Raw genomic sequence first — 21,433 nt, 5'->3', positions numbered from 1 at the left:
TCAGTAAGACCAATATAGATGTGAGATCCATTCACGTAGACAGGACTTTGGCTATGTTTTGTAAAATCTTGTAATACAAATGAAATATAATGTAAAATATATGTGACTGATAAAACCTTAAGATGGGAGACAAGGATACAGACAACCATAAAAGGCATTTGTATTGTTTATCTGTGTGCACAGAAGAGAGCATAGAATAAAGCATGTTCTGTGCAACAAAAAGTTTATAATAGGAAGTTCATGAGCAGGGTAATCTAAGCTAATTTATAAGCATAAACATCTGATTAAGTGTTTTTCATTATATATGTCTGTATATTTTACTTGTGAATAAATCTTAGCAGCTCCAAACTGTAATAAATCTAAATGTAATTCTTTGTTCATATGGTATGTTTCTGATTCATTTCTAAATCCATGCTGATAATTTTTAAACTCTTATGTACATTGATTAGATGATAATGCTATTATGATGCTACAACACTTCTGCAAGGAACAGTAATAGCACTGACAGTGCCCAACGACCAAACTTAGAGTTTAGTAAGTGTATTCAAGACAGAGTTTTTCATGTGTGGAAAATGAAAATCTTCATAGTAATGACAATATGGCAATCACAGATTGCCATTAACTTCTCAAAATACTTGCGTGTTTTCTGTACTCTTCTTCATTGTTTTAATGCTTATAGAGCTGTCAGTGTGATAGTGTAATAATAATGGCAATGTGTTTTAATAGCCCTGTAAAATTTTGCCACCTGTTGGTTAACCCATCCAAAGCACTGAAATATGAGGTAGTTGCAGTGAAGTGGATGTTTAGGTTCTTGTGTTAAAGGACAGCACTTGGATACAAAGGGGAATGAATTTATTGTAAAATAGCAGGTACATTATTTTGTGCTTTTTTTCCACAGATTAATGCAGCTGTCCAGCAATGTCTTGATTATTTTGAATTTTGCAAGTCAGCCGTTAATAAAAATTCCACAGTCAGTGATGTTTCCCAGCAGGATTGCAGTGAGTATCTTTGCATGTCTTGCATTGTATGCACATACATCCACATTCTGTAGGTCTTTGAGCATGCTACCTCAAGAGGAAGACTTTCTATCTGTTCTTTTTCTTCCCAAAATAGTGTGGCTATCTTTTGAGAGAACACTAATAGCAGTGGTTAGTTTCTTAAGCTCTCTGTCTTTATATACAAAATGGTCCACGTACATTGCAGGTGGTAGCTAGGTACTGTAGAGTAAACTGAAAGAGTCAAGTTCTAATTTTTTGGTTTTATTGTTAAAGGTGATAAGCAGAACTGTTCTTACACTGGACCAGAATTGCAGTACGCCTATTTTGTTCATTCACTGTGCCTTTTAGGAAGACTGTTGATTTATAAGCAAGGCCGGAAACTCTTTCCAGTACAGCTGAAAAATAAAAAAGGTAAGGGGAGGGCTGAGAAAAATAGAACCTGTTGAGCAACACTTTATCAATACTTGATATATGTTTCCACCGCACTATTATGGACATTATAGGACAATACTCTGTTCAGCAATTCTGTGCCTGGAAACCTTTCTCGAAAGATGGTATCGGTAATTTTGAGCAGCAACACAGTTTTTTAATCTTTGATGGATGTAATTGAATAGATTGCTTTTGTCCTTACGTTTAATATATTAATTTCATGTTGAAGGAGAGTTTGATCAGTGTGTAAGTGATTCAGTTTTTCTAGGCATGAGTAATATCTTTTGTCAAACCAATTGATACAATTGATTGGAAGAAAGACATGTCCAGGGAGCAAAACTTTCTCAGGCATGAAACAAAATCAGTATTTCAAGCTAATTTCAAATTGAAGACAATTGCTCTGAGCTTAATCTATTAATATAATTAGGGTAAAACAGGTAGAGGAAAAGGTCAGTACCTGTGGAACAGAGGTCTTAGTAAAGACAGAAGATAAGAGTTGGAAAAGCCCTTGGACCTCCAGAGAAACCTGCATATGGTGATACGTTGTGCAGGGTTGGCAAATGCAAGTATGTGATAACAATTGTAGTGTTCCATTACATTAATATATTTATTAATTCAGTGTAGAATTCAAAGCAATACTGGATACTAATTCTGAGACTTGTCTTTTGAAGGTATTTTGTCCCTCTGGACTTAATAGATCCAATGTAGAGCAGTTGTGAGGAAGAAACCAGGACACGACTAATTGAGTGCTATAGTCGTTTATGGATAATCTGTATAACACCATTCAAGCAGTGACCCATTGGTGATGGTTGCTTTTTTCTCTCCCCTGCAAAAGTAACAATCTCTCCATCTGTTGTATTAATAGTGTCCTTCGCTGCTTCATAGATAGCAACCCTTTCCTCATAAATTGTCTGATCTATTAACATAATTACATTAAACTTGGAACAGTAGTCCCCAACCTGCATTTAGCTACGTTTGTTGTTTTTGTTTCAGACCTGAGGAAAAGTTGTCTGACAGCTTGTCTCTTTCCCAGTTGCTTCACTTAATCTAATTGCAAAGTAGTGTTTTTTCCTACAGCTGTGTATGTTCAGCATTCTCAAACGTTGGCTGCCATTTGTTTCAATTGAAGACATGGTAAATTGGGAGCAAGATCAGGCCTTATAAGTCGATTGTGAAATACCTTGGTAGAGTCCCTGGGGCATGCATACCCTTTGCTTTATCAGTTGTACATATGTTGATTTCCTCAATAAAGGAAAGTATTGGAATCCATTTCATTTGTAAGATTAAAGTTGCCCTTTAATTTGCAGAGTACTTTCCTTTTTTTTTTTTTTTTTTTTTAATAATTAGTGTATCCATAACCGATCTGTTGGTATTATTTGTTCAGCTTATTTATTACTCTCCACGTTACTCAAAGACAGCATTGGCAGCGCATACAGGTAAATATTTGTTTTTAATATATGTTAATATATGTAATTGTAGTGAGGCATGTGGTAACTTCTGCAGTTGTTAATTTGGATCTGTTATTTGTGCAGATTTTTCTCTTCCCTTCCTCCCTTACCTTTCCTTCTTCCCTCTAACTGTGTTAAATCAGTGCCTAACAAATTTATACTTCAGAAGCATCTACATAAGCCATGTAGATATGTTTGTGTAAGTTAAAATATAATCAAATACTTATTGTGTTCACCAGACAGTTATTCTCCAACAAGTCTTGTTATGGAGATTCTGCAAGTATTTTGTGAGCAAACAGGATGTGCTGCTGAATGTTTATATATGGATGCAGTGATAGATGCCCTACTTCATCCTGTTCAAAGTTTACTGAGTGGCACAGAGGTTTGTAGTAATCTTCCAAATAATTTTTAAATCCATAGAATATTATAATTTTTCTATATTTTCTATGTAGAAGATTTATTTAGTCACACGGTAACTTCTGTAGTATTTCCTACATTAGCTATTATAGCATGCCTTAAGTTGCGTAGGCTGTCATTATGATTGGTCTGACAAACTTGTTTTTTCTGAAATCTTGTTAATAGTAGCAAAAATTCTGCTGTAGTAAGACTGTTCCCTTGGGAAAATGACATCGCTTAATTTTTTGTGGTTTTTTTTTTTCTTCCAATGTTTTTGTGTGTCTTGGATATTTCTCGGATGCTTATTTGCTCTACCTGCTATTTAAAAGGCAACCTACTTTTATTCCTGTTTAAATTCAGCTGGCAACTTGAAGTTAAGTGTGCTCAATAGTTAGTATAGACATGTAATTCTTCATGAAAATTTATTATTTTCTGAATTGGTAAAAGGAAGAGTTTGAGTTTTGTTTTTAAATATTTCTGTAAGAATTGTAATAATCTTGGGAAACATTATCTGCCACTTGGTTCTTGAAAGTCTAGTTATAGTTGCAGCCTGTCCTACTGTTTTTGTTTTGACTGAGATGATTTAATTGATCTAGGTGACTGTAAGTCTCAAGACAGTGAGGCTGAGGGTCTGAAATGCCCATGGAGGAGCCTGAGCTGTCTTACATAAAGAGACTTTGAGAGAAACTAATGGCTGAGAAGTTTTGAGTTTAATTCCTGAGACTCGTGCTTGCAAAGACAGTCTTGGTTCCTAACTTGCATATCTTATCTAGGTTCTTAAAGTTGAATTTTGTCAGTATCCTCCTACCATTTTTCAGTGCAGTTTGTTTATTTTTCAGAAAAGAAAATATTTTTACCTATATAAAATACTCCAATGGTATTTAAAAACTGTAAAGAATCAGTTTCCAAGTAAATATTTTAAAGTATATATTTCTGTAAAGCTTAAAACTGCAGTCCTGCAAAACTTGATCATGTCAATAATTTAGCTCTTCTGTGGGTATTTGTACTGAGTACAGTAACATTACACATTTTATTATAAGGCTATCTATGGATGCTTTTGCAAGATTAAAACTTTGTCTTGTTAATTTAGTGCAGATTTTTTCAAGTACAAAAAAATGACTGAGCCTGCCTATGCTTTGAACATGGATAGTCAAATTTAAAAACAGTGCTAAGGCAATACTTCATTGATTTGCTGCGATGGAGGCCTGTGTAATCCCCCAGGCGATCTCTGTGGTCACATGGTTTTCTAAAGCATATATAACTGTCTCTCTTCTTTGTTACACATTAATAGTTGAAATTATCTCAACATTTATTGGTTCTTCCCTTTTTTTTGTTTCTGTCATGCTCAGCTGTCTGTCATAGGTAGCTGATCTCTTAAGAAATTGTAAGCCCTCCTGTGACTTACTAACTGTCCTGTTTAAAAAAACAGGTCGTGTCAGGAATATTTAATGCACAGTAGCTGTAGTAGGTTGGTTATGTGTTGCGAATCTGGAGTATGTCATACTTGTTCTAGTGGAGAGGCAAATTGTTTTGTATTGCATCTGGCAAACCAATAGCTGGAAAAGGTAGACAAAGTTAGAGTGACCCTCTTCCTCTTTTACAAGAATTTGAACTGGTTTTGCTTCCCAGCCAAACCATTGGCACTTCTTAGACACCCAGGAATCCTAATTCTGGGCTCTGATACTGGACCATGACTATCTCAGAAGGAAGGCTTATGGCCACGCACACATCTCTCTTCAGCAGGGCTTGGGGGGTGGTAGCACTGGAGCTGACTATGGAGCAATTTGGTTATACAGGAGGCCTAAATGAACAAACAATGCTGTTATTTTACATGTGAGCTCTGAATTCTCTCAGATAAGCGCAAGCCTTACTTGCCTTTTAAAGCAGAGCAGTATTGTGTATCCGTACTAGAGAGGGGAGGAGAAGCTCTGGTGGCCATAAGCAGGAGTTGTTGAAGGATCAGTTTGTGGGCAGAAGTATTGACCTTTTAGGCTCTATAGCCCCTGAGTTGCTGCTGCAGCATAGCTGGTGTAGGACATTGCATTCACATTTTAAATAAACACTATGGTTTTGGGTTTGGGGTTTTTTTTTTTTGGTGTTGCACAGGGAAAGTGAAATAGTAACACTCTTGAAGAAACAGTGCCAGCACAGTGTATTCCTTTCTTAGAATCCTGAACAGTGGTACCCAGTAACCTAAAATTAAAAGGTCAGGGAGATTTTTAACCCTCTGTATCACTCAAAATTTTAACTAAAAAAACAAAGTCAAAATGGTGTTTTTCTCTTGGGTTCCTTTGACCATCGTCATTAATAGTAAATTCCATAAATTTTAAAGTAGGAAGACTATATATTTTTCCTCTGTGCACTATATAAAATATAGAGCTACCTGTAAGAGAAGAAGCAGGAGCTGGATTGCATAACATTTTAAAAATAATTTCTCTTGTGAGTCTGGCTGTCCTTGATGAATAACAGAAGAGCGGAAAAGATTTAAGCAGTGGACTTAAACTTTACCAGAGTGGTGCTTTATTCCCCATTCTGACATATTAGATATTTAGCAAGTGTTACTGGGAATAGTAATCCCCCCTAGCTCATCTCACTGTTGACTCCACTCTATTGTCCTGGGTGTGGGTAGGGGGAAGCTACCAAAGAAGGACTTCTCATTTTGAAAACTGTCCTCCTCCTTTGTAAGCGCATTTGTGTATAAGTCCTAGGAATTTGGAGTGTTTCTCAGTCCCTGGGTGAGAAGGTACACTCTGATCATCTGATGACACCAAGCTGAGTGGTGCAGTTGACACACCAGAAGGACGGGATGTCATCCAGAGAGACCTGGACAGGCTAGAGAGGTGGGCCTGTGTGAACCTCATGAGGTTCAACAAGGCCAAGTGCAAGGTCCTGCACCTGGGTTGGGGTAACCCTCGGTATCAGTACAGGCTGGGGGAAGAAAGGATCAAGAACAGCCCTGCCGAGAGGGACTTGGGGGTGCTGGTGGATGAAACAAGAAGGACATGGAAGTGTTGGAGCGGGTCCAGAGGAGGGCCACAACAATGATCCGAGGGCTGGAGCACCTCTCCTATGAGGACAGGCTGAGGGGGTTGGGCTTGTTCAGCCTGGAGAAGAGAAGGCTGCGGGGAGACCTGATTGCGGCCTTTCAGTACCTAAAGGGGGCCTATAGGAAAGATGGGGAAAATCTTTTTAGTAGGGCCAGCAGTGACAAGACAAGGGGTAATGGTTTTAAACTAAACCAGGGTAGGTTTAGACTAGATATAAGGAAGAAGTTCTTTACAATGAAGGTGGTGAAACACTGGAACAGGTTGCCCAGAGAGGTGGTGGAGGCCCCATCCCTGGAAGCATTCAAGGCCGGGTTGGACGGGGCTCTGAGCAGCCTGATCTAGTTAGCGGTGTCCCTGCTCCTGCAGGGGGGTTGGACTAGATGACCTCTAGGGGTCCCTTCCAACCCAAAACATTCTATGATTCTATGACCAAATTACTGAGCCATATGGGCAGGAACACAATTTTGGTGAGCACCTTTTAGGACATTGCATAAGTCCTGCAGAATTACAGCTGCTGTCTACTGTCAGACCCTTGGCACATCTCCCTGTTACTTCCCCTCCCCTGGGCTTGCAGCCCGGGCTCAGGGCCAGCATAGGTAATAGTGTGGGTATCCAGCCTTGAAGAGAGCTGTTTGAGAAAGCTCTGCTAGGAAGCCTCGGCAGAAATCTGCCTAGCAATGACTCTGCTAATAAGCCTCAGTGTGAACTTACTCTACTTTCCACTCAGGAGTGTTTTTTAAACTGAGAGTCTTGTCCTCATTCCTTGCCTGTGCTATGTTGTTGTGGCATGGAAGCCTAGCACCCCATGGATCTGAACCCTGACCCACAGACATGACTTCTTTGCTTGTTTGCCTCAGACCTGCTTTGTCACTATAGATCCAGTTGCATGGTGATCATTGGGCTGTTTCTGACCCTGATGACTGTCTGGAGCTGACTCTGACTCACTGACTCGGCTTTCTGGCTTAAACTTCGATCTCCCTCACCACTGTGGAGGGGATCGGGGCTGTTGGGTGAACCTAGTGACTATCACTGGACCCTGTCTGCTCACCTTGCTTGGGTATGGTGGGATTGCCCACCCAGTTGGTGGCAAGCCACTGCCCTCTGCCTGCCTTGTCATCACGCTCAATTCCTGGCTTCTCCTCCCTTGTGGAGCATCCTGTCCTTGCCGCTCCCTGAGAGGTTCTTAATGGAGCGCCCATGTTCTGCTTGTCTACTATTGGAATAGTGACTTCACTTATGAATGAGCAATGGCTGATTTAGCATTAATTCGGGTAGTGTGTTCATTAGTGATGGTACCAGACGGAACAGTCTGAATCCCAGTGTTAAATGTTCATCTGCTTGATTACAGCCTATTTGCACCTATACAGTGCTCTGAAGTGAATAAGGAATTGGCAGATGATTTTTGCTTTGCTCCAGTGGGGAGGACTTTCCTCGTGATTCCAAAGTTAACAGGACCTATTGCAGCCTAGAAACGAGGTGGACACAGAAGATCTTCTTGGGAACTAGAATTCAATTTCTAGCCAGATAGTTTCCAATGCATATGCAGCAATGAGGGAGTTAGCATGTTTCTCACCTTGATTGAGGTATTGCTCTTATACCCCTAGATGGCATATCAAGAGCCTTTCCACATTCATGGTGGGAAAAGAGAAAAAGGAGTTTAGAAATTACTGTTCTCTATATCTGGGCAGTCATTGAACTTCTGCCATAATCATTAAAAGTGACAATTATTGCCATTTGTGATGAAGATTTCTATGTGACGGCATTTGAACATAGCAATCATCAGAAAACTGACCTTCAGGTTCTGTATACATAAGCCAGACTTGAATAAACAGCTTCCACAAAAACATTGAATCAACCCCTTTTTTTTCTTTCTTCCAAATAGTTGTATATAAATTGTATTGAAACCACTTTAATTGACGTAGCTGATATTTTGGCAAGGATCGCTGCAGTAGAAGATGGTCTTTCTCTTCTTCTTTATGGAGAAAATGAAAAAAACGCCAAGGAAGATAGGTAAGAGTACATTAATGAATAGCATTAATGAGTACTTTGATGAATTACATTAGTCTTACGAGACTCATTTTTTCTTTTTTCCTTTATCTATAACATGATTTGTTTATGTTTGGAGTAAAATATATCATTATCAAGTAAAGTAGTAAGTGTTTTAGAGAATGTATTAGGAAGACAGTTATGTCTATAACCAGGTGAAATGACAATTTAAAGAAATACTTTTCTTAAGGGGCACTTCCATGGTTTACTTGATTTTCTTACTCATGTGAGAGCTTACCTTTCTCTGAATGTAGATCCGTTACATTCATAGTGCTGCTCTTCAGGCCAAAGGACTTTTTTCTCTGTTTTTTGTTTGTTTGTTTTTAGAATAAATATTAAAAAATTAGGTTGATTTTTGAAAGAATAGGTTTAATAGGTTTAATATAGCATTTACTTTTCAATAAATCTAATAGAGACAGATCTTGTATCAGAAGCTGATGTTCGTAACACTGTACCTAACTTAGGATCTGTGTGATCCTGTGGGTAGTATGTTGTTACCTGATGCTAAAACTTGAAACAGGGTAGTAAAACTGACACTAGCCTTTAAAAATATCTAAGCTGCAGGTCATGAAATGTATGGAATGTATGTCTTCTAAGTGGAAGAATCTCGGAAGTTGCATATGTTTTTAAGGAGGGGTGGAAATAAGACTGTTTTGGAGAAAGAGTTGTCCTTTGCATTGCAAGCCTAGAAGACTTCAGAAGGAGATCTCAGATACGAAAAACAAGAACAAATTTTTCCTTTTAGTGATATCCTTAACACTGATTAAGCAGAAGCTAAAATGATTGGGTTGTTACTCTTCCCAACGGGACTCCTATCAAACACACAGCCTGTGTAGTTCATGGTGGGCTGGATGGAAGACAATGGATGCATTTTTGCTTTATGTAGACCTGTAGCCCAAGTAAAATCACTTGCTGTACATTTAATTTCTTCTGACTGGTGTTACAAGTTATAATATAGTTGGCCACTCCATAATGGGTCATAGTTTCTTTCCATAGTTTCTTTTCCCCTACAAAAATTTAAATAAGTTTAGTCAGAGGGTTTGTTTCAAGGCTTATTGATGACTACAAAACAACATTTTAAAAGTCTTATTTTATTTCTAGTCCTACAGCTGTTCATGTAATTGTTCAGTTTACAAAGAAACTTCTTCATGACGACATTTCTCTTTTATCTGGATCCGAGATTTTGCCAGTTGTTAAAGGAGCTTTCATTTTTATATGCCGTCAGATGTACAGAACTTGTGAAGGCCTGCAGATGCTAATTCCTTATGGCTTGCATGAATCTATCGGAGAGGCCTGGAAAAAGGTAAATCCTGTTTTGGATTGGGAACATTGGAAAAAAATCTTACTGTAAGAGGTTCAGCTTATGTAATAGTTGTTCTTTGCTTCAGATTGCTTATATTTAAGTAGTGAGATAATGCTTGGAATTGTTCTAAAAATTAAGTCTTACTTTTCAAACTTTCCTTCTGTATATGAACATAGAAGAATCTTAGTTTGAGATTTCTGTGCTTTAAGATTAAACCACGAACTCTCAAGATGCATAAATAGAGCTATCAATCATAGATCAACTCCTTTCCAGACATTGTCCTTGATGCTAGAGGTCCCCTGATGTCATGATAACCAGTGTCCACCACAGATCCGGTCTTCACTCTTGCTTTGGGATATTTTGAAATGAAAAACTCCTGAGATGTGGTCTTAGTAATTTTTAGGTTAAACTAGTTAGTTTTGATGGGAGATACAGAGGAAAAAAAGGAGATTCCGTACATTTGACTTAAATAGTTAGATGGCATTGAAATGAGAAGAGACCATAATGAGAAGTGCCAGGCAGGAGTTCTTGTCTTACCTGCGTACTTGGGTGTCTTACAAAGTGTGGAGTCTGTACTCCAACTTCAGTTTGATTGCTAGTCTAATGCTTTCTCTGCATGAAAGAGCTTGGGTTCAACAGTTCTGCATATTCTGCTTTCTGTTATAAATGTACTGAACAAGGTATATGAGTCTCTCTGCTTTATTCACTATAAACTTTTCTGGTTTCATTGTTCTGAGACCTATATGCGATGTGAAAGTTCTTATCTATTACTATAAAAATTTAGATCATATGGAACAATGACAGCAGATGCTGCAAGAACAGTTTTCAAAAAGTTCACAGTGAAGTAGAATTCAAACAAACCTTCGAATCATTAAAACAACATCGGCAGCATTTAAGTAAGGGTAGCATACAAAGCTTCAACTTTGGCTTCCAGCTAAACCGAAAGCATCTTTTAAACTATAGGCATTAGGACTCATAGTGGAAAACCAAAATTTTGCTGTGTTGTCTCACTTTATACTGAAAAAATGGAACTATCTCTTTTTTTTCCCTCCAGTGATTGTAAAATATTTTCTTAGAGAAGGATCAGACCAAGCTGGAAGAAAAACTTGGCTTAAAACCCTAAAGATTTTTTTGGAGGCAAGGAAGCGGGAGAGAGATTGAATGCAAAGGAAAGAGAATGGAACCGCCATTCTTCCTGTCAAATGCTGTATGCTTGTATTATGATTAGAAATTTTAGAAGCACAGTCACAATGTAAGCTGAGGCAGAAAATATCAGAAAGAACAGGAATAGGAGAGACCTAAATCGCCAGCTTGTGGGTATTTGTCACTGCTTTTATATATGAATATTATCATGAAAGCATACATTTTGATTAAAAATATATTATTACTTACAATCATAATTATATCACAGTAAGCTGCTTCTCATTGAAGAACGTTGGTTTTGAAACTTATGTTCTTCCTTGCATTGAGAACTTTAGGTTTTCATTGAATTAAGGAGTTTAGTTCACTTGAGTCATGCTGTAATTTACATAACAATCTGTCGTCTTGTGCTTTCCTATTGTGTAACTAGTCAGTCTTACTTGAACTAACCTGCTACTCTATTTAATATTTTTCACAGGCAGACTGTTACATGCTTTTGATGGGCATTTCCAGTTATTTGCTCTAACGCACCACAGCATTTGCACGTGCACAAAAGACTTCTTTGCACATTAAAATCCTTTATTATGGTATAGAACATAATTTAGACAAATTGTTTTGATACATACAAGATAAGTAGGCTGAATGTGTCTAATTTAAAAAAAAAAAATGAAACAACTGATGAAATGCTGCTTTTTCACATCACTTTGGAGGTTAAATTGAGGCTGAAGTGGAATCTGCATATTCAGGAGTTCAGGAACTGACAAGTTAGTACAGGAAAGTCACATTTTCAACCCTGTCATGTTGATTACTTTAAAAATTATTTTCTGTCATTGTTCAATTTTAAAACATCTGCAGTTCATAAAAATATTCTACCATTTATAGTGTACCAAAAATGGTGGATTTTGGTGGACTCTGTCCAAGCAGTAGCAACAGGTTTTTTTAATGGATAGACTGGTGATTTGTTTCTTCCTATTTTACACATCTCCTGGAGTTTTAAGACTGATCGAGAAACAGGGTTTTTTTGGCAGATTCTGCTGGAATTCTGGGACAGAATTTGTACAGATGATAATAAAAAGGGAACTTAACAGATCCAGGACAAGTGGCTAGTTTAATAGAGGAATCTTTTGTGGATTTATTAGATCATGTTTATAAGAGTGTAAATCAATGACTGCTCACTTTCGTTTCAGTGGTATAATATGCTTTTTAACCCTAGAAACAAATCAGCTTCACTCATTCATCTTAAATATACAGCGTTTTCCACACCAATCATTTGCAAATATCATTTAAATTAGAAACTCCATCAACTATAAAAATATATATATGTCTATGTCTGTAGCTCTACTTATATCCATGCTGATACAGAGAAATTTATATAATCTATAAACAAATAAAATTTGTTAAGTAATTCTGCCAGTTTTTATTTTGAGTTGTTGACTCCAGAGGCTCTTATTTCCATTACCTGTGACAGAAGTGGAGTAGAGTTGCTTTCTGATATTTTTTTTTTTTTCTATTTAATGCCCTTTTTTGGTTTGGGAGTCTCCAGTTAAAAAGTAATAAGAAAGAGTTCTTTATTTTAAGCATTTTAACAAAAAATTTAAAAATGTGCTAGCTTTAAAATGGTTTATACCCAAGGAAAAAAAAAAAAGCTTTTCTGGAATAAAAAACGTAGTGTGTAGTATTCTGTGCCAAAGGCTGGACTACAACCTGATCGCTATTTTTTTTAATTTTTTTTTTATTTTTTTTTAATATATAACAAGAGAATGACCAAGATGTGGAGTTTAAAAATGGTGTAAACAAACAGTAAGGAGGTATTTATTTATTTTTTTATTTCACAGACAAGTTTGCTTTCAGAAAGAGTACCCACTCCTGTAACTGGTGCAGACTCGACTTCGTCAATAAGTCTAGAGTTAAAAAACATGTAAGTTGATGCTTAATGTATATGCATGCACAAGTATGAACACACACTGCTACTTTATGCACAGCCCTGTGGTTTTTTGCCAAAAACATAGGGGTAGGTAGAGGGAGTGAAGTCATCCTAGCATGCTTCTCTGTAGAGTGACAAAATTGTTCTTGACCTTTCAGGAATTTCTTGGCTTACAGAGTTGTGTCTAATCTATGTAAAATTGACTTATAGTTGATTTTCTCTGACTACAGAAATTGGTTTGAGGAAAATGTGAATCAGAAAGCATAAAACAAAATAGCTGTCAAAGTTTATCTTATGGCTTTGACGTGGTGTTAATTTAAAATGCTGTTCTGGTGAATGGTATCTACACCTTCAAAATACTATGTAGCAAGACTGGTGGCATTCTGGCCGAAAGCCTGATGCATACTAAGCAAAAGGTATCCTTCCTTTTATTCTAAAACGTATTGTCCCTTTATAGATGTTTGTATGCCTTAAGATGAGAAACACACAAATATTTGTGAGCCTGACAGATTCAAGGTGATGTTGGTGTTAGTGGAGAACCTAGTTAATTAAGTACATTCTTGTTTATATTTGCCATAGATTTCATGTACAATTTGCAAAGATACCTCAGCAGTTATTACTTTAGTCTGTAGTGGTGGCATGTGAACTGGTTATAGCAACTCAAATCTAGTGGTAAAAAGAACTCTAGGGATGCAGAGCTCTGACTGAGGAGGCTGTCCCTAATCACTTCCATTGACATAAACTACAATTTCCTCCTAGCATCTAGATTTCTCATTTGACTATGGAACAAGACATGCTGATATATTTCTGGGTGAAGTTTTTGCTTCTGAACATAACACGGCAGGGATTCTGCAGGAGAAGTGGTTAAAGTTTGGGGTAATGGTTGACTGCTATGAGAAAAGCTGCATGCTGCTTGCTGGTGATAGGAGTCAAAAGTGGGAAATGAGAACTAAAGATGAGAATCCAGTAAGCAAATGCTTTTAGAGAAGCAGAATCACAAGTCTAGTGATACCTGCAGGGGTGCTACCTAGTCAAAGGTGATGTGATTGCTTAACTTTTCTTTTTAGGGCACAGAATATTTTGTAGGGCAGAGGGTGTCTTTATTCTTCCAATAGCTGTTCTTCCTGCCATGTCTGTAGGAAATATTTTCCATTTACTGCTGTTAGTACATGAAGCTCTTGTGTATCTGTAGCACCTTATTTTCATAATTCTGTACACCTTATTTTCATAATTCTGTACTAATTTCTAGTAGGAGCCTTTATCTCCTCAAATGTGTGTTTTTATTAGTTCCTCATAGTGTGTTTACATCGGTGATAAATTCTGTGCTTGCTTTGCCAATTTGTAACTGCCACATTAATACCTTAAAAAACTTGTCTAGAATAAGATAGTAAGTCATAAGTGTGTTTAAGGATGGCATGGGTCTTTTGGGTTCCCCATTACATCATCTTCTGTTCTGTATTCCTACCTAACTTTAGTTTCACAGGATGAGTTTGAATGTTTGTACAAAATGCAGTCTCATACATATTACAACTTTCCCCAATGCTTTTTTTAAACTAACATAAACATAGAGTCCAGTGAATGAAGTGGTGTTGTTTTTCAAAGTTAGAAAATGTAGATTTTCTTTTTTCCCATGCTTTTTTACATATCTTTTTAAATTATTATTTTGCTACTCTTGCAGTTTGTTATGGGAAGAGACTTTGTTAGATGCCTTGCTAAATTTTTCTGCCACACCCAAGGGACTATTTCTGCTTCATAGTACAGGCACCATGAATGACTGCGTGAACTTTATGTTCAGCAGTTTATCAAAAAAACTCCAGGTAAGCATTACAGAGTCTGTGCAGTTGTTCTTTCTTTTAGTGATTATAATAAAATAAAGAAGAAAGAAAGTAATAAGAAAATAAATTCAGAAACCATTATGTCACATAATTTTTGCAAAAATTAATTTAAAATGTATATTTCTCTGACTTTTTACTGTAGTTTGAAATGCCAAGCAAAATATTTTTTTTCTTTTTCCTTCTAAGTGCAAATTTTTCTAGACCAAGTTGGTAGGTGGTGTTGAAATTGAGATAGGCTAGACAATACTTGAAATGTAACCAAATATCAGATAATATGCGTTTTAGGATAAAAACCATGTTACAGACATCCTACAGGATGTGTGCAAAAACCATTATAATACTAATGTGGTTATTCTTTGCTGATGTTGCATGTCTCAACCATATTATTTTGCATTTAAATAAGATGTTTGGTTTAGAATCTGACCCTGGTGAGTCTGTAGAGGATAGTCTCTGTGAACTGTTCAAGTCTAACCATGCAGTGGATTAAATTCTGTAAACAAATGTAGGAAAGATCAATATTTAAGAGATCATTTGAGATTTTCTTGCCCTCTGAATAACTAACACTGTGCTTTTATATTTGTTACTAACAGACAAATGAGTATGAAGAGTTTGGTAATAGAGTGATTGTTACACAAATGGCAACAACACCAACAGGTGCAGTAGCTCTACAGAGTTCAGGTAAATTGAAGGAGGATGATGTTATGAATAGTTTCATGCTGTAGTCACACATATTAGAAAAAGACAGTGAGAAAGATGTTAAAACAGATCAACTGAGTGGAATAATTATGCAGTATTAGCAACGACTGCTTAAATGTCTATTGATTTCTTCTTGATGGAAATTTATTCTTTCCAGCTTTTAAGTCATTCACTTATCTTGATGCAGGGTGTTTTGGTTTTTTTTTTTTTTTTTTCTTACATTATGCAAAACCTTTACTTCATTGGCTTGGGTTTCCAGAAATTTTCTGTGTGTGTATGAAGACATTTACATCTGTTAAAAAATAAGTTGCTAACAATTTGCGAGCACTTCATATACATCTACAGATCAAAATTAGTAACTGTTGATTTCTGTAATTTTAATGTACTTTTCCATGCTTACCGACTGCTCAAAGAGTGAAAAGCTGCAAAGACCTGAATGTCATTGATGCTCTTACACAATAGTGCGATGGAATTGAGATTTTCTGAATTGATGATCCTTCTCATATGTCAGCACATACCACAAAGTCCCTTCAGATTCATTCTGAAGATAACTCAGCGGCCATGCCACCCAGTGGTCTAGGTAGTCGTTGTGTTAAAGCAAGCATCTTATCAATAAAGTAAAGCTGCTGTCTTAAAGTTGCTAAGGAAGTCCGTGAGGTACAAAAGTTACAAGTATTCTCTCTGAGTATCTAGAAGTGGGTTGTGTGTAATAAAAATGACTTGACTGGAAGACTGTCAGAAAGGCAGGCAAATTCTGCTAGTCAAGGAAACATTGTTAGTTGCATATTATTTGTGCCTCTGGGATCTTTCAGAAAGCAGGGAGCAGATCTACTTGAGGAGGAACCCATCTGTCCTGTTTAAGGTTCTCAGCCAAGTTGCTTCTTATGGCCCTTGGCATCAAGGACAAATGGTAGACCAAAAATAATAAACATTGATTTTTTCAGCCCTGAGAGGAGATTGTGTAATGTATGTGAAGTTTGTATTAAGCCTGTAACTTACATTTGGAGATTTCAGAGTTAGATGGCTATCTTTCTTCTTCTATTTTAATATTTAACATTTTTAATTCAGCTAGTAGTGCTTCTCTTAAAAAGATTTTTTTCATCTCTTAACTTTTCATTGTGGTATGTTTTCATTTATTAATGAGTTATAGTAAATCTATATTTTTAAAACCATAGAGCCAATACTAGCTAAGCCTTGATCTGTAGCAGGTAACTTGTTAATGAAGGTCAGCAGCTCATTTACATGGAAGATATATAAATATCATCCTGCTCTAGTGTAATAGTCTTTGGAAACTGTTGCTGTAGATTTTAGACTGAATATAAGTAGACCACTGACTAAAGCATTGAGAATAGCAGGAGAGTAACCCTCAGGCAGTCTGTCTTGTGAAATTGTAGTCCACAATGTAGAGAATTTTGAGAATCTGAGTTAGAATTATGGAATAAAATTATTTTTAATATGAAAATTGTTTTTTCTGGTATTCTTGCCATTCTCATGATTAGAACAAAAATTTGTTTTAGGCTTTATAAAAGCACTTGTAACTGAATTATGGGCTCTTTTGGAGTGTGGAAAAGATGATTTGAGGATAACCCAACCCAAATCTACTCCAGTTGACCCTATTGACCAAAGCTGTCAGAAGGTGAGAAAATACTTTTATCTTCTATATTTGCATGGAAAAGAACAGTCCTGTATTTCAGATAGGATGATACATACTTTTCTGTAAATTTTTGCTACAACCATGCCTGCTTCTTGGCATGTGGGGCAAAATTAGTATAATACAGTAGTCAAATGATGGCTGATTAAAAGGATTCCTGTGTTGAATGACAGGTCACAGTGCCAAGGATCTGTTAAAGTAAATATAAACTAATAAATAACAATCTTGACAAAAGTGAAAGTCTTAAAGTACTGGCTATCAGTTCATGTCTCTAACTACTGTAGTAAGAACAGGGAGAGTGATGTGTTTTAGGGTATGCTGTGTCTCTAGATTTCAGAATTATGTGATAATGAAAATAGTGTATTTTTCAAAATTGCTTATACAATTTCATAGATAATATATATTTCACAGATGCTATTGCCCCTTTAGATTATATAGGCACCTGCCAAGGTTTGCAGTCTGCAAGTTGGCAGCCCTGTTTATGTCAAGTTCAGCCTACAAAGGAGGATAAGAACAAACTTAAAGTAAATGGCAAATTATTGTTAATGTTTACTTGGTTATACTTAACCAATTATCATTCCCTTTTTGTTCCCCCTTTTTTTTCATTTCTCTAGTCTTTTCTGACTCTGATAAACTTGCTCACTTACCCTGCAGTTTTTGAGCTCCTGAGTAAACGAGATATACCAAATAAACCAATGTATTCACTCCGTGAAGTACCTACAGATATTATTGTAAGTATAGATTTTAGTTTGAAATCAAAATAAATACTTCTGTGAAGACATTTTTCCTGAGAAAATGTTACTGTAATAATAGAATAAGTTTTTTTCTTCTTACTGAAAGATTTTGAAATTTTCTGCATTTTGTATATATACAGCATGAGGGCAGTATATGCACATATCACTTCATGTTAGCCTAAATTTTTGTTTTGAAATCCTAAAGATAATATAAAATTTGATGCCTAATTGAAAAATAATCTTTCCTGGCTTGTATTAGAATTGTGTTTTTCCATAGGAAAAAAAAAAAAGCGACATAAATAAACACCTGTGTGTGTGCATACAGTTACATGCTGGAAAATATCTATACTTGTAGTTTATATAATATTGCACTATCTGTGGATTTAAACAGAAATTAAAAAAAAAACCAAAACCAAATCTCAGGCTTTCTTGATAGCACAGATGATTCACACACAGAAAAAATCACTAATTGGAAAGTTACTTATTAGAGCATATTTCAGTCCTAAGAAAAATAGTATTACCATTTCTGTATTTAATATTATTTTATATTAGTTCATCCAACTGCAATCCATTTTGGGTTTTTTCTCATCTACAAAACAGAGGCGAATTTAATCTGTGACCTTGAGTGGCAGTTAAAATCAGGGTTTTTTCTAATGAGCTAGCACTTTGAATTGCTGTTGTGTTAAAGTGTTTGTTTAGCAGAAGCTCGGGATTGGTGGTAGTTTAAGTTGTGTAGACAGAGTAAATCATGGTAGTGTGTGTTGTGTTTGCAAGGGGTTTTTGTAGTTCTTTTTTGTAATACTGTTTTGATGATTTCAGGAGGAAATGGGATGATAAATTTCATTTTTCCAGTCCACTGAATGTTGGTGCATCCACCAGTAGATAGTTCTGTTCAGTCCTCAAAGTTTTCTGAGGCACTGGGAGCGGGGGAGATAGATATGTGTTGAAGGTGATAGCCATTTGAGAGCATTCAGACTGTGGTCTTGTAATGATTTTTGTGATTTTTTTGAAAGCCTGTGTTATTTCGGCTTTTGAGGCACTCCAGTGTTTTGACGGAATTCTCTAGCTTTCCAGAAATAGCAATACTGATACAATTGTTCAAAGTTCCCTGAACAGTTACAGATGTTTTGGATGGGATTTGTCTCACTTAACTACCATGCAACATTAGTTTTGTAAGCCTAAACCAGACATCCAAGGTTATGCAGTTAACAGAAGGGAAATAGTTCTTCTAACGTTAATTTAGCATATAATGGCTAAGTCTAAGTATTCAGAAAACTTCTGGGGTTAAGCAGACTTACAGACTTGTTATAACCACATTTTTTGGGCAGTGATTGCAGAAAGCTAAAGATAAAAGATTTGACCAGATGTAACTATGGTTAGAAAGCAAAGTAAAAGCAATTTTGGTGCCACTAGAAGATTTGTTTAGAAGACCTAATTGCTTTGTGTGCTTTGTTTTTCTTTGTTTCTGAAACATGTCACTTTGCCACAGAACCTCACTAGTAATATTTATGCTGAACTGTATTTGATACTGCACAGGACTTAATCATCTTTGTATGCCCTTTATTTCTTAAATACACAGGACTTAAACATTTTTTCCTCCTTCGTATTTTTGGGTAGTTCGTTGCATCACTGAGTGAACAGATTATCAGTTGGGCTTTTACTTTTAACTGTTAACTAATCAGGTTTTTATTTTGTGCCCATAGGAAAATTTTTCTTAATACATGCCAGGTTTGTTTGTTTGTTTGTTTTTTACTGTGTTTGCCATATAAAAATATTTTAAAAAATGGAGGAGGGGAATCAAGGTCCTTCTGCCTGCCTCCACTCTTCCTTTGAGAGGTTCCACAGTACACATATGCAATGGAAACCAGCTTGGAAGGTACCCTACAGATCTGAAGCTTTGAAAGACAGGTTAAAGCATGTGAATTTTCTTTTTTTTTTTTTTTTTTTTTTTTTTTTTCCCCAGCGATTATGAAGAATCTTATATTTAGATGGTGTATCTTAGGTATTCAAAGTAGATGGCATCCTACCTGTAATATTTAAGCTATGCTCTGTAGTTGAGCAGCGCAGATCTATCTGCACATTTTTCTGATTGGGCCCTGTGTTGGACCTTGTTCATTAGCTTCCTCCCTAATATCCCAAATCAGAGCTCGGTCTGCTTTCTCAACAGTCCTCTCTCTGTGCCTGCTTTTTTTACTCTTTTGCAGGCTCCAAGCTTTGATGTGTAGATGAGAGAAGGAGGTTGTTGCCGGAGAAATATCCCGTGGCATTTAATTCTTCATATGTGCAAATATCTAAAAATATTAAACCCCAAAGAAATCAGTTGCTTGCATTACCAATTTTATGGACAGCCTTGAGGTCTGAGTTGAATTGTTTTATTGTGAATTTTACTGTGAACATGCTATGTGAAAAAAGTACATTCTTCACAGCCCTCTCCCCTATACACCCAAAAATCTAATAGGGAAAATATGGTTTCACTGTATTTTGAATAAGAATGCATTTTATGTAGACAGTTTAGTTCCAGGTTTTGGCTTTTTTTTTTTTTTTTTTTTTTTTTTCCCCTACTACTGGGAGTTTTGCTTGAGTTTCCTTTTCTCTGTGTTGAAAACCAGAGCTTTGGTTGCTTTCATGAAAGTATGGATCCTAACTTTTCTCTCATATCATATTGAAATGGCTTATTGATCTAACCAGGTGAATAATAACTCTGCTGTCTCTGAGACTATACTTATTATACATGGAAAAAAAAAGTTTGGATTTAATGCAGATTAAATAAAGTTTATAAGGACTTTGCAGTTTGTTCCTTCTGACCATAGCACAGCAATCTGTCTCTGAGACAATAACATCAGAGTATGTTTTTGTGCATTTCTTAGTCTTTCATAACGAAATTATTTCTTCACCAGCAGTTTGGATATGCAGTGAACCAGAGGGGAAGATAACTAGGTTGGATTTGTGGAAGAAGTGGGAAGCACCCACAGGTTGTTGTGGATGAGATGCTGTAGGATGAACATCCAAGCCAAGCCTTGCTACACTGAGAATAAATGGCCATGTTTTGAAGCATGAAGCATGTAGTACTAACCAGTGTCAGAAAGAGTATGATACTAAAGGGTTTGCTCTTCTTTTCTTTAAAATAGATGAATACACATTTCAAACATAGAAAAACCAGTTTAATGTTTTTGTTGTGGTTTAGTACTAAATAAGAACTAGGATACTTGATATGCTAGGATCTTTTTGTATGTTTAGTGATTTTTTTTTTTTTCTTTTTTAACTGAGATTTTCCTTTTTTTCCTCCCTAACCTTCTGTATGGTTTCTTTTTGGCATTGATTTTTATGGTAGAAAGTGCCTCTTCTTACAGAAATAATTTCAATGTGCATTTTAATAACAGCTTTCATTTTATAGTAAACATCCCTATGAAACTACTATGTGCATAAAATATAAAATCATACATGAGTTTTTTACATTTGTCTTCCTTTGGCAGGATATCATTGACAGGCTTATAATGTTGAATTCAGAAGCTAAAATTCGTTCCTTATTCAGTTATGAACAATCACATATCTTTGGTCTGAGGTAAGATGCTCATTTTTTATTCTCTGGTCGCATTAACTAAATAGGATATAACACGGTTGGATGTGTTGCTTCTGATAAGATAACATTATTTGGTTTTTATTATGCATGAAGGTGAAATTCCCCCTTTTTTAACATAAGAAGATTAAATGAAAAATGACCTACAAAATGAGAATAGCAATGAATTTAATCTTATTACCTGTAAATGGATATATTGTAATACGATA

The 21,433-nt window shown here is 36.2% G+C and overlaps 1 protein-coding gene across 1 annotated transcript in view; it reads left to right on the top strand.

The window, feature by feature from the left end:
- TBC1D32 (TBC1 domain family member 32) overlaps positions 1–21,433 on the top strand; it is an 80,229-nt gene that overhangs the window by 12,026 nt on the left and 46,770 nt on the right. Inside the window, exons 11-23 of the mRNA XM_009645194.1 lie at positions 899–998; positions 1,272–1,409; positions 2,125–2,131; positions 2,775–2,863; positions 3,115–3,257; positions 8,201–8,328; positions 9,466–9,667; positions 12,643–12,725; positions 14,410–14,548; positions 15,157–15,244; positions 16,780–16,898; positions 17,528–17,644; positions 21,121–21,209. Of these exons, the coding sequence (XP_009643489.1) occupies positions 899–998; positions 1,272–1,409; positions 2,125–2,131; positions 2,775–2,863; positions 3,115–3,257; positions 8,201–8,328; positions 9,466–9,667; positions 12,643–12,725; positions 14,410–14,548; positions 15,157–15,244; positions 16,780–16,898; positions 17,528–17,644; positions 21,121–21,209 (1,442 nt within the window). The remainder of the gene's footprint in view (positions 1–898; positions 999–1,271; positions 1,410–2,124; positions 2,132–2,774; positions 2,864–3,114; positions 3,258–8,200; positions 8,329–9,465; positions 9,668–12,642; positions 12,726–14,409; positions 14,549–15,156; positions 15,245–16,779; positions 16,899–17,527; positions 17,645–21,120; positions 21,210–21,433) is intronic.

This window comes from Egretta garzetta, unplaced genomic scaffold (assembly GCF_000687185.1).
Source record: "Egretta garzetta isolate BGI_Z169 unplaced genomic scaffold, ASM68718v1 scaffold18, whole genome shotgun sequence".
Classification (NCBI taxonomy): Eukaryota; Metazoa; Chordata; class Aves; order Pelecaniformes; family Ardeidae; genus Egretta; species Egretta garzetta.
This window is presented reverse-complemented; position numbering and strand designations above follow the sequence as displayed.